This window comes from Purpureocillium takamizusanense, chromosome 7 (assembly GCF_022605165.1).
Source record: "Purpureocillium takamizusanense chromosome 7, complete sequence".
NCBI lineage: Eukaryota > Fungi > Ascomycota > Sordariomycetes > Hypocreales > Ophiocordycipitaceae > Purpureocillium > Purpureocillium takamizusanense.
The window spans coordinates 1,617,815-1,630,457 of NC_063074.1; the positions used below are offsets into that span (position 1 = coordinate 1,617,815).

At 57.3% G+C, this 12,643-nt stretch overlaps 3 protein-coding genes across 4 annotated transcripts; 1 reads left to right on the top strand and 2 right to left on the bottom strand.

The window, feature by feature from the left end:
• Nucleotides 1–77: 77 nt before the first annotated feature.
• On the bottom strand, nucleotides 78–926 carry JDV02_007801 (uncharacterized protein; the record flags this gene model as incomplete). Its single annotated transcript, XM_047989331.1, has 2 exons — nucleotides 78–495; nucleotides 616–926. 2 exons carry the CDS (start codon nucleotides 924–926, stop codon nucleotides 78–80), a joined length of 729 nt encoding a protein of 242 aa, XP_047845330.1.
• Nucleotides 927–3,791: 2,865 nt separating this feature from the next.
• On the top strand, nucleotides 3,792–5,503 carry JDV02_007802 (uncharacterized protein). Of its 2 annotated transcripts, XM_047989333.1 has the most exons (3): nucleotides 3,792–4,240; nucleotides 4,345–4,481; nucleotides 4,567–5,503. In XM_047989333.1, the coding sequence occupies exons 1-3, from the start codon at nucleotides 4,055–4,057 to the stop codon at nucleotides 4,925–4,927; spliced, it is 684 nt and encodes a 227-aa protein (XP_047845332.1). In that variant the 5' UTR covers nucleotides 3,792–4,054; the 3' UTR covers nucleotides 4,928–5,503. The 2 variants fall into 2 exon arrangements, with proteins under 2 accessions (XP_047845332.1, XP_047845331.1); XM_047989332.1 differs by having other exon boundaries at nucleotides 3,792–4,481.
• Nucleotides 5,504–6,169: 666 nt separating this feature from the next.
• Nucleotides 6,170–7,341, bottom strand: JDV02_007803 (Beta-1,4-mannosyl-glycoprotein 4-beta-N-acetylglucosaminyltransferase; the record flags this gene model as incomplete). The annotated part of the gene is made up of 1 exon (XM_047989334.1): nucleotides 6,170–7,341. The coding sequence occupies one exon, from the start codon at nucleotides 7,339–7,341 to the stop codon at nucleotides 6,208–6,210; it is 1,134 nt and encodes a 377-aa protein (XP_047845333.1). The 3' UTR covers nucleotides 6,170–6,207.
• Nucleotides 7,342–12,643: the final 5,302 nt, after the last annotated feature.

The following is a 12,643-nucleotide window of genomic DNA, read 5'->3' on the forward strand; positions in this document are numbered from 1 at the left end:
ATAGTCACTGCGAACACATCAACACAACGTGCCCGAATTGTCATCCGTGACGCACAGCAACAAGCCCCCGCCCCTCTCTACATCATCATAGCACCACCAACCACCGCCGCGACACCCGCCAGGACCGCATTCTGCGTCACCGCAGGGCCGGCCGCATTCGTTGTCGTCGTCGACGACGCTGAGGAAGACTTTGCCGCGGCGCCGGAGCCGGAGGCAGTCGCGGACACGGACGCGGACGCGCCGGTGGACGCGCCAGTGCTGCTGGCACCGGTGGTGGGCTTGGCCTGGGCGTCGGTCTGCGTGGCGCCGGGGGCGGGAGCCGAGAGCTTGTCGAGGCCGGCGGTGACGGTGACGGGGATCATGAGCGACTTGTAGCCGGTGAGGACCTCGCTCGTGCTGGTCTGCATCGTGGTCTCGCCGTCCAGCTGGGACTCGGTGGCGACGCACGTGGCGACGTCCTTGGCGGCGTCGAGCTTGCAGTTGGCGTCCTGGGCTCTGCAGACATATACACGTGCGATAGTTAGTCCCATGTTCTCAACGACGACGACGACCAGGGGGGTAAGGGGGGGGGGATGATGGTAGCAGAAGCAGGCAAAAGCGAGCGCAGTGACGTACGCGACGGTCGAGCTATCGCCCAGGGACATGGACACGCCGAAGCTCAGCGACCAGGTCTCGGGCCCCTGCAGGACGGTAAAGGTGCCGGGGAAGCCGCAGTCCTCGGGCTTGACGCCGGGGGCGCAGGCGACGGCAAAGGTGGTGAGCTTGGGCTCGGCGTCGACGACGGAGCCGACGAGGTCCTGCTTGTCGAACAGGGGGAACAGGACGGGGACCACGGTCGTGGTGCTGCTGCTGCCGCTGTCGGCGGCGAGGGCGGCGCCGGCGAGGGCGGTCGTCGCGGCGAGGAGGGCGGCGAGGGAGCGGGCCATTTTCTTCTTCTTTTTCTTTTTTTGGTGGGGGGATTCCTTGCTCGTTTGGGCTGAGGGCGATGACGACTCGGGGCGGATTGAAACGAGCGGAAGCGTGCGAGCGCAGGCGACGAGACGGACGGACGAGCGAGCGAGCGTGAGTGAGTGAGGGAGCGACTGGCGAGGACGGAGAGAGAGGTTACACGACAGAGAGACTGAAGGAGAGACGGACGCGGCACATCAGGGGCGGGAGAAAGTCAACTAGTAGTAGGTACTAATATAGTAAGGTAGGACTCGCCACGACGACTTGGCATCGCGAGTGCCAAGAAGTGCTTTTGTTTGGGAGCCCCGTAGGTCGCGCCACCGACCGTCTGCGCTACTAGTCTTGGTGGTTCCATGCGTGGCAACGTAGTCCTTGCACAAGGAGTAGTAGTAGTCGCGTTCATCGTTGCGTCGTTTCTGACTACGCGAGATTTGCCGCGGAGTGCCGGTAGTATTAAGGTAAGCCATGATAGGTTGTGCAACCCGCGGCAGTGGCGGCTGTCACCAAGCGAAAGAGAGAGAGAAAGAAGAGCCCGGCGCGGCTTTATCCCCATCGAGTCTACGGAGTAACTAGCAACGGAGACGACGGTAACTAGGTACGTTAGTAGCTTGGAAACCCCGGGCGCATGGAGACGTTGCATGAATGAGCGACTGCCGGCTAATTAGGTGGATATAAGATGACGTTTCTGCAGGACACAGAGGAGGAGCGGTACATTAATTAGTAGGGGGCAGGCAGGCAGGCATCAAAAGTCGAGACGGGGCCCAGCGAAGCCGTCGACAAGACGTTTGTTTACATGTACAAGTGAAAGGGGTCGCCAGAGATCCAACCCAACAACATCTTGGGTTTGAGCAGCAACATGCATTGGGCGGCACTGGGGCAGGAGGGGCAGGGACGGCGCCAGCAGCTGGCTTGGGGGGCGAGCAACAGATGCCGGCACTTTCGTCGGCCCACTGCCGCCAACGACCAAGGAAGAAAAAAAAAAGGAGTTGGCCTGCTTGGCGGATGCAATCGTCAACTCGACAGGGGCAAGGCATCCACGGCATCTCCGAGGACGTTGCTCGTGCGTTTCGTTCATGCACGTACGTAGTAGGGTTGCACGTACCTGTAGTAACAACAGCACAGGTACGATATGTACCACTAACCTATACCTAATAACGGGGCTCCTGCTTGTACGTACTGTATGTATGAGCGCCGTCTCACTCATCATCTGACGTGTGATGTGAGGGGGGGAGGTCATAAGGGCTTGTTTGGCGTTCCAAGGTTAGGTTTGCAGAGCAGAGGATTGAGCCGACTGTCGCGCGGGCTCTCGGTTCGTGCCGGATTGGCGGCGCACGAGGCAACCATGACACACACTGCGGTGTCGAGACCGGGTAAATACATTGTCCAAGTACGGTGTGAGATGATGCGGAATTGCGAGGAGGGGCTTGAGAATCGCTTGTCGCCAAGCACCCGCAATGCTTTGCCGCCCATCCAAAGGCAAGCATGAAGGACGAGTGCAGTGCAGTGCAGTGCTGTCCGCGAGGTGTGCGTATACTGTACTGCCTACCAAATCATACCTAGGGGCAGCCCAGCCAGCCAGCCCGCAGCGGGCACACGCACGCACGCACGCACGCGCCGTCTGTCCGATGTCGCGCAGGCAGAGCAGAGGCACAGGCGCAGGCGCAGCGCAACCCGAGAGCTTTGACAATCATGACGCGAAAAGAGCCGCCCTTGCCGGGAGGGGGGAGGGGGGAGGGGAGAAGCCTTGGCGCCGCGCCTTGGGTCGGCATCGTGAGCGCTCTTGGCGGTCGGTCACCAGCAGTTCTGGGTAGGTAGTTGCTAGGTATGTTACCTGGTCCGGTGGTACTGCAGCAGCAGCAGCTTCGAGGGGCAGGCAATTGATTTGATTTGATTTGGTTCGAGGCGCGGTGGCGAGCGCCGACTCAGCTAACACCGGGGGGCGCCTTGGCGTGCCGCCGCCTTTGCGCTCGTGCAACCTCGAGCGTTCGTTTTCGCGGCTTGGCAGAGTCTACACGTGCCGAGAGGCGCATGCGCAAAAAAGGACAGAGGCTTGAGAGGGTACAACGACAGGTATAGATGTGGCAACGTCAGACAGTATACCTACGGCCCTCGTCCTCGTCGCGTAACACAACGAAACCCCCCCCCCCCCCCCCGGCACGGCAGCAGGACAGAATATCCGGATGATGGAAGAGCTGCAGCAGGGGCCGGGGGCCATTGAACCAACATAGCATCTGCCAACGACGACCGCGCCGCACCGCGCCGCCGCGCTGGATCGCACACCATCATCGGCTTGCGCATGCGGCAAGTGGACGGCATCGAACCCCGGGGCGCCATGTTGAGTCCGTCTTTTTGATCATCAGCGACCGCCTGCCCGCCTGCCTGCCCGGTGGTGCCAAGCGTCAAGGGACCTCGATTCAGTCAAGAGGGCCGGCCCAACAAGCAGGCAGTGTTCGTGCATGCGTGGTAGTACTTCGTAGTTACGAAACAACCAACGTTGGCGTCTGCTCTCCGGCAGTCGGGACCACCCTGGGCTGCAGCAAACTAACGATGGTACCTGGTATAATGGTATACGTACGTACGCACGCAGGTCGACGTCAAAGACGCCCGGACGCTCGTTCCACCACAGCCCTCTCTCTGTCAGTCATCGTGTAGCTACGGTACTTGGTGCATACCCGCGCACCGCTATGTAGCCAAGGTACCGCTAGTATGGAGCGCTGATACAGGCTGGCGGGCCTCGAGCGCGCTGTCAGACTCATGCCAAGAGCCGCCGGGTACGGCGGCGTCGGCACTAATCTCGTTTCGCCCGCCTGCTCGTCCCCGAGACCCAAAAGACGACGACTGCCCAGACTGTGAACCAAGACCTCCCGTCTCTTTGGCTCGCATTTCTTGCCGTCCATCGCCGCCGCTTCTTCTTCTTCTTTCTCCTCCTCCTCATCCTCCTTCCTCTCCTCCCGCCCATCGCCAACGCTCGTCGCCCGCCGCACACGCTCCATGGACACCAGTCCCTGACCCCCCCCGACCCCCCGACCCGTCGCGCCGACCGCCCGCTGACGCAGCACCGCCAACGGCGACGACGACGCCGCCGTCGTTCAACCCACCGCCCGTCATGCCCGCGCCTGGCCTCCGATCGTCGCTGGCGGCCTGCCTCCTCGCGCTGTCTCTCCGATGCAGTCCGTGTCGCGCGACCCCCAGCCAGACGGCTCCGACGCCCACCATAACCACCGCGCCCGTCTTCATCCCCGACTACCCCAGCCAGTCATGGTCGCTCTTCCGCGGGAGCGTCCTCTCCACGGTGCGCCCACCCCCCCAATGCCGATCCCTGATCCCTGGCGCCCTGGCCCTACGCGGGGACACCCGGCCGAGACTGACAACCGAGCGTGTGTGTTGCAGAACCAGACGGCCAGCGAGACGACGTATACAATCTTCTGCCCGACAGACACGCCCGCCGCGTGCGACATCTCCCTCGAGTTCCCCTTCATCATCGTCGAGGGCCAGAGCACGCTCAAGTTCCACGGGACCTTGACCTCCACCTAGTATGCTGCGCTGCGCCCTCCCTCCCTCCCCCACTGCATCGACACCGGTGACGACGGTGTTGCTGACCCGTCTTCGTTTGCTTAGCATTGCCGACCTCGCGTGCAACATGAACGGAACGACGGCCGCCACCTGCTCGGGCTACTCGAGCTACGCCTCGGGCTACACCAACGGGCACCACACCGGCCCTACCGAGGTTTCGTGGACCTCGACGCTGTCCGGCTCCCACGTTCAGTGGGGCGTGCTCACGCTGACCGACAAGCCGACGACGACGGACAACAGCCTCAACGTCACACCGACTGACATCACCGTACCCACCGTGGCCTCTTCGGTGCTCTACGGTCCCAACATCACAAGTACAAGCGCTGGCGGAAGCACAGTAGTCGATAGATGCCTGTTGAGCGTGGCCGTGGGCGCCGCCCTACTTGTCGCGGCTGTCTCTGGCTAGCAGCGCGTACCATATGGTCCATGGTGAGAAAGAGGTCTGGGTCGGCGGACGGAAAGCTGGATATACCCCTGGGAGAAGAGAAGAAAGGTGATGGACCACGGAAGGCTGGACTGGCATGGTGTTGGTGGTAGAGGAGGAGGAGGAGGAGGAGGAGGAGGAGGAACTCGGCCTCGTCGTCGGCGTCATCGGACCTGATGCCCCGCCTTTTGCACTCGATAGTCGGTCACGTCTGGCCGCCGGATGGCGAGAGCCAGAGCCAGAGCATAGCGTTGCGTTGCGTTGGGATTCATGAATTCGCTCGAGGGAGCGTTGCACCGGCGCTGGGCGTGGTCTCGGGGAGGCTTTCGATTCGGGTTGTACGCGGAGTTTGGGTTCGGCCAAGAGTCGCAGATTCGGAATCTACCACGCGGCGCTTTTGTTCAAAGCAGAACCCCTGTGCAACTTGTGCTCATATGACCCAGACCCATGTAAAACTTCGCGCCACGGTGACGTGGATCGACGCCGCCGTCGGGGCAAGCAAAGGCCGGAAGATGAAGAGTCGAAGTTCGGATTTCGATGAGGATGCTCAACATGAACCGCTATGCCTATTTCCAAAGCTCAAGAACCAAGACTGCCGATGACTTTGTTCCTGAAGGCTTGGCTTCCCTTACATAAGGCCAGCATCGCGGCCGAGCGAATCCCACCATTGGCCTTACGCGGGACTGTTGGGGGCGGCGCGCGGTTGCACGAGATGCCCGGTGTTGGCTCAGAGCGTGTCACCGTCGCATATATGATGAAAATCGTCGGGGTACGATGTGTATGTACTACCTTCTTGGCAGCACATATGTGCATCTCGGGCGGACCTCGACTGAAGAGGGGGGGGGGACGGTTCCCGTCCAGGCAAATCATGACTTTGTGCGGAGCTCTTCGTCGTCGTCGTCGTCGTCGTCTATAGTCTTTTGAGCTTGCCACGGGCCTGCTATGTGGCTATTGGAGGCGCGTTGAGAGGCGTAGCCGTGATGCTGTCCGTCTCATGCTGCTGTATGATGGTGTTTGCGGGGGCTGCGTGGGCGGCCCGCGCGTGCGTAGGTACTTCGTACCTTGTTCGTGTGGGGGTGGCGGGCTGCGCGGCACACGATTGGCCAGGAAAAAGAAAAGGGGACTGTCTGTGCGAACAGGCACTCTCATACCAAAACCACTGATAACTTACAAAGTGGTTGACATCCCCAAGCAACCGCATCTGCCCAGCAAACGTCACTCACACCTCGATGTCAAGATATACTCCTAAATTCTTCCTTTGGCTATTTATCCGGTTGTAGATAGTCCGTAAACCCTGCTGAAGGTCCATCCCGATTCGTCATGTAGCCAAAGCGCTTTGGCTCCTCGAGCACCAGCGGAGGCATGTCCTTGTTCTCATCAAGCCTGGTAAATGTGTCCTGCTGCCTCTCCCATACATCTCTCCCTTCTCTCACCGCCGCCGCGATCCTGTCCTTGTCTCGATACGGTTCAGCATTCATCCACCCGTGGGAGAAGCTGGCCATCTTGTTAAGGAACTGCTCTATTGTCGCGAAGCAGCTGCTGCAATGCCACCCTGCGTTATTCAACACGCCCTTTTCTCGGCCGCGGAATGGGGCAAACCCGCCATCCCCATTGCGCAGGTTGGTGGGCTTGAGGGTGCGTGATCCTTCGTAGTACGTTGCTTGCGGGTGCTGCCATTCCGGTCCAGTGTGTAGGAACTGAAAGGAGTAGTAGTAGAATTTAGAAGCGAGCGTGAGGCGTCGGTGGTAGTTGCAAGAGCGTAGCACGAGTAGCGCTTGCGGACGGGGGATCTCGTCAACGTCGGCAACCACAATGACGTCCCCTTGAACCGGAAACCTTTGCCCCTTCAATCCAAGCATAACCTGCTCGTACATGGCGTCCCGCTGCAAGTCTTCATAGTCCCACGCACGATGCGGGTTGAACGTGGTTGGAAACTGTAACTCATGATAAATCATCTTATCATGGTAGCGACGGAACTTGCCCCAGTTTTCCTTGATGATAAGGGGCTTGTCCTCGCCCTGGAATGTCTTCGGCGACTCCACAATGATAAAATAGTCGACATGGTCGTATATCGTGTTGAGCCGAATCTCGAGAAAGTCCAGTTCCGAATTCACCATGACGAGGTCGTATACTTTGCGCTCACCGGAAACTCTGCGCGGCTTGAAAACCGAGAACCCATGCGCGGCGCAAAACTCACGCGCCACCTTGGAGGTGTAGTACTCTGCATGTCTCTGGTCGCGATCCGTGGTCGCCTTTAAAAAGTCTAGCGGCGGGAGCGGCGCGCTCGTGATTTCATGGAAGCCGCCACTATGCGGCACGGGCAGGAAGAACACCCACCAGATCAAAGAGAAGACTCCTACGCCAAGGATAAGTCTAGCACGCGATTTACATGCCATTATTGGTGATTTAGAGATGGGCGGTTCTTGAGATCATGCTTTTAAAATAAATTTCATCCGGTGGCCGCGTGGCCATTTCCCTTACCGATGTTATATGCTAGGATTACCGTGCGCAGCCTGACTGCAACGTCGACAGAGTGAAACATGTCAGAATGCGTCGTCGCGCGCGGTGTGACTGCCAATCCCTGTAGCCGTTGAGATCCATGTGCATTAATGAGGCTGTGGTTTGTGCATAGTACTCTGTGTGCAAAACACAGAGTACTACTAGTGCTATTCGCACTGGAGAAAAACTCTCGACGTAGAGGCGTTCCACTTTCTGAATCGTTTTCTGGCCAATCCTGCGCCGCACATTCCGCCACACCCGGATGCCGTCCGCCGCTAAGGCTAGCGCCCGGCCACCCCATGGAAACGGGTCGCGCCGCAGCTGCCTCACAATCATGTAACACACGCACACAGGTTCTGACTACGTACGTGTCCGCCAACGGTCGAACGATGGAGAATTATCTTTTGAAACATGGGACATCTTCCAAAAGATTGTCGTAGCCATCCATCTCTTAGTCTCCCTCATCAGCTAAAGTATAAGCCTTATCCTTTCAGCTTAAAAACCATCCTTTGGTGCATAGAGACACCACTTCTCACAAGTCTCTCCATCCGGAACGCAGATGGATTTGCAGTGGTTTCCACACCAAGTGCAGCTTCCATGCTCAGCGGCATAGCAGCTTCCATCGCCAATCTTGCAGCCGCCACCAAGGTGAACACACTCCCGGCATCGCTTCTCCAATCCACGGCGTTCGTGGGGCTAGTAATGAGTATTGTTAACAGCTCTGCTTTCTATGATGAGTGTAGGCGGTATAACATACAACCTCACGGACCAGAGTCACTCCATCGCGCTCTGTAACTTCAATCCCCATTGGCAAACTGGCGGGATTGGCGGCTGCGCAAGAAATGATTGTGTATGCCAGGGTGGCAATGGTCAGAAAGTTGGTCTTCATGGTGGATCGTGCGGAGGAGTTGAATCGAGGAGTTGAGTCTAATCCGTGAATATGAACAGAAGTAACAGCGGTGTGATGGTATCTTTAACGGAATGGGGATCATGGATTGGTTTTATACCCTCGAAGGAGAATGATCTTCATCCATCATACCAACTTCTGCTGCATGAGGGCCGCGGTTTAGACCCCTCTCAGACGGTACGCTGAAGGACCCTTGGAACCAGGCTCGGGGAGCGGGCTGAAAGATTTCCCAAATTGGGCACTACCACTCTCTTGTTCTTGCATTATGCAATGAGACATTGTATATAGCCAGCTGATTTTTAATTTGTCTGACGCCTACGATCCTTGCGGCCGCGTCTTGCCTCGTCTGATCCCTGAGTTCGGAGGGATTAGACAAGCCGCGACAGAACACGTAAAGTCTTCGCCGCAGGTGATTCTCAGGCAATATAAGGCGATCATATTCTATTCTTTATCAGCAACAGATACAGCTGTAACTAAAATGTTGCCTTGTCAGCTGGAATGAGTTGGCCGCCCGTACAGAATTCGCTGGCGGAAAGATCTGTTCGGGGCGGGAAGACTCAAAGGCGGATATTCGTGACGGTTTTTTTTTTTTGAAGAACGGGAGAAATGATATGCGGATAGTAATGATGGCTATCTGCCTACCGTCCAAATCAACGCTTCAATTATGTCGTGGTAAAAGGCGGCAACACTGAGGTAAGACCTACCCCGGCTGTCCGTTGGTGTCCGTCCGACGACACGAGTCAAACGGTAGCCAGACACCGGGCTGGTCGAACCAACAGAGTCGTATCGCAGCGCAGAAGCCCCCTTTACTTGGCCTGTCCGTCTTCCTACGGCTCACAACGCCTCAGATACTGAACCGTTGGTTCGAAACAGCAGGGATTCACAGCAGCATGCCGTCATTGGGAAACTGCCGACCCGTCTCTGCATGCAATATGTACATCTGATCGTCCGGGCCTTTGTCAGTGATAGATAGAACTAATGCAACTCACTGTAAGCTATGTGGTTGGCCCCTCATCCGAATGCCTGGTGCGTGATGCGGGAGCAACCTCTGCTGACCAGCCCCTACCCTCACATTGCACAGCTCCTGATTCATGGGGTATCGCGGCCAAGTACTGTGGCTGGATAAATGCTTAGTTGACTGCGCTCACTATTCAACCACTGAGTCTATAGAGAACTTTCTGATCCCCTGTTCGTATTGAGAGACTCAATCCTACCAATGCAGTTGCAGAGGTAACTGGGCGTGCCCTGGCCTCGTAGTGCAGACAAATCCTAAGCTTTGGATGAAACAGAAGGTCATGCGCAGTCCACGATATCGTCGACAGGCTAGTCACTTATGTGAGTTCTTGATAACGACTACAGGTTGCTGGCGATGCCGACGACCGGGATCTCACATACCAGCTATAGCTCCACCGGGTCGGAGAAGCAAACGCCGTGGTCAGCGCACACCGATGCTGATGCACGGGCGGGCGCGGCAGGGGACCCCCGTGCATCCAGTCAGCAGTATGTACAAGCAGGAGATGTCGTCGACCCACGGCGGCTTGAGGGCTGGCGGGTGGGAAATGACCTTGTGGGGATCCTGCTCACCATCAGCCGGGCTACATCGCCCAGTTCGACAGCGGCTCAAACGCCTGTTTCTTGTACGTAGTTGGAGGATCCTCGTCCATCCCGCTGAGCCGCTCTACTACATCTGGGGGCCATGCAGCACAGTGTTGCACTTGTTAGAGCCGCGATTTGATGGCACTTTATGAAGGCACAAGCAGTACGGTGAAGGCATTCAGATCGTCCTGGTCACCAAGACTCGGGTTATTATTGGTGTCCTCTTCAGATGCTTGAGGATTATATCTCCATCCTCCTCATGATTCTTTTCTGCATGGAAATGCCCTGAGGAACGAAGCTCCGAAAGCATTTTTATGGGCCGTCTTTTTCCCTCCCAGCGAGATTAGAGAAGTTAAAAACGAAGTTTGATTCTCTAGTCAAGCTGTTACACAAGGCCGAAGGCCGGAGCTACTGCCGGTACCTCCAAGCTGGCTCAATGGCCAGAGACCGGTGCCGATGTCAAGACCACAAAGGACTTCGTTCCTCAAGGCTCGGTGTGCAAGGCTGGGCTGCCTTGCATTCCCCTGTATGCTGGTACCCACACCGTGCGTCTGGCTGTAGGTAAGAACCAACATGCATTTGAGACGCTCTTTCCCTCCATCCAGGCGGCAGAAATCTTCTGATCACCTTGGCTCGGCCATCTTCCGTGCCCGGCCACCCACGACTACGCCTCATGTCAAGTCTGTCATGCCTGGCGGCGGCCTTGCGTATGACTTGTGGGGGGGGAAAAGCTGAGAGGTTGCTTGCCGCGATTGTCAACTCTCGCCGATGCAAGCCAGGTGTCTCCGTCATGGGCTAAAGCCGCATCTAATTCGGGTAATGCTGGCCGCACAGATAGAAAGTGCTAGCCGCACAGATGTTCCATTTTCCTTTCTTTCCTAGCCAATTGCGTGCCGCGCAGCCCTACCCCACACGAGTAAGGGTGTGCAGGCGCGGGCCACCCACCCATTGCCGCGCACGCAAACACCACAAAGCAGCACGCACGACGGACAACATCACGGCCACGCTTCTCAACGCGCCTTCAATAGCCACATCGCGGGCCCGCGGCCAAGGGCAGAAGACTGCAGACGACGACATCCGAGAGGGCATCACGAGGTGGCAACGGTGGCGGCCCCGGGACCGCGGCCGGAAGGGTGGGGGGGGGGGCATCATGACTTGTCCCCTTTTGAATTATTGGCCATGGTAACGTCCGTAGATGAATATATCTAATCAAACATATGGCTGTAGTATATAACGAATACTATGCCTACTCCCCGGTTTTGTACAGTACAGGTCACCGACGACGAAATATATCGCAATGGTGTATTGCATACGCGTCAACTCTCGCGCACGGACCTCGATAGAAGAGGGATAATTAGCCTGTGTCCTTGCAAATTATGAGTTGTGCGGAGCAGGAGCAAGTCGTGGTAGTCGCGCTTGGCATCGAATAGGAATCTATCTGAGTTTCTTAGTTGCAGTACGTATGTTATCGAGCAGGCTTGGCACGTGGAGGAGCTCATCAATGTTTCGCGGGGTCGAATACTCATGTTGGTAAAGCTGCGTGACGACTTCATCCTGCTTGCCTACTAAATTAACTATGTACATAACCTGCCTGCCTGGCGTGTTGACAGGGGAGGGACGCCCAACGCAACGCGGGCGTATATAAGTCGTCATGGAAGAAGAGAATTCTTCCTCATGTCAAGTTGCATGATGGTCGGAATGTGTTGCTTGATGTCTCCACAAGCATGTGCCATGCAGGATTCCCTGTACATGCCAAGCCAAGCATCAAACGACATGCGGTAGCACCTAATAAGTTACGCAGCGCCTGTCCCTCTTGATCACAAGGCTGAGTGAGGGCATAATGGCGCACCACCAGCCACCACGATGCTTTTTTCTTCCCGTTTGATTCGAGCGAATGCAATATCGCACCTTCTTGCCTACCTCGTCGTGATGGCGTCAGCCGCATGAGAACTAGTATTCATTTTAGGTTGGCGCATTAACGACGCAATGCCAATGGGCGACCACGAGTTTATGCCTTGCGAATCGATGCCCAAGGCAAGATGGTCTCAAGGCAAGATGGCGTGGTTTCTTGCCCATGTGCGAAAAGCATACCCATTCTAGACTGTGACGACGACGCCCAGAGAAAGTACAAGGCGTCTCCGGATCATTCACATCTTCCTTATATACCGCCGCCGCCGCCGCCGCCGCCGCCTCGCCGCAACATCGAACATCACCCCAGCAGTCAGCCAGCAACTCAGTACTACATTCACTTCATCAGGCTCCAATCATCTAGCGCCAGCATCGCCTAGAAGCACCAGGTTCCAACATGATGCACGCCATGAACATTCTCTCAATCGTCGCCTTCGCGACCGCGGTCGCGGCCGTGCCGGCGCAAACCACCACCACCACCACCGCCTTGGACTGTCACGCGAAGCCGGCCGACAAGCTCCAGTGGCAGCCCCCCTCTGGCCGCTGGTAGCAACGATCGCGACCATCCCGATCCTTCGGAGGAATGCCTGGGCACTTTGCACTTTTGTTGGAAACAGGGGGATAGCACAGAGGACATCAAGGCTTGCTTCGACGCCCGCACGCCCAATCCTGACCCGCTGCCTTGGATCGAACCCAAAAGCTACTGCTCGCAGCAGGATTCGGAGTCGGAACAGTGCATCGGCTCGCAGCTCTACTGCGAGGAAGTTGACAACCTTGGCTGGGAGGTC

What these genes read in the sequence shown, in the direction of transcription:
- JDV02_007802 (XM_047989332.1), top strand. Translation starts at nt 4,114, where the DNA reads ATGCAGTCCGTGTCGCGCGACCCCCAGCCAGACGGCTCCGACGCCCAC. An exon ending in GGGACCTTGACCTCCACCTA is followed by an intron (nt 4,482 to 4,566) that starts GTATGCTGCGCT and finishes TCGTTTGCTTAG; the next exon opens with CATTGCCGACCTCGCGTGCA.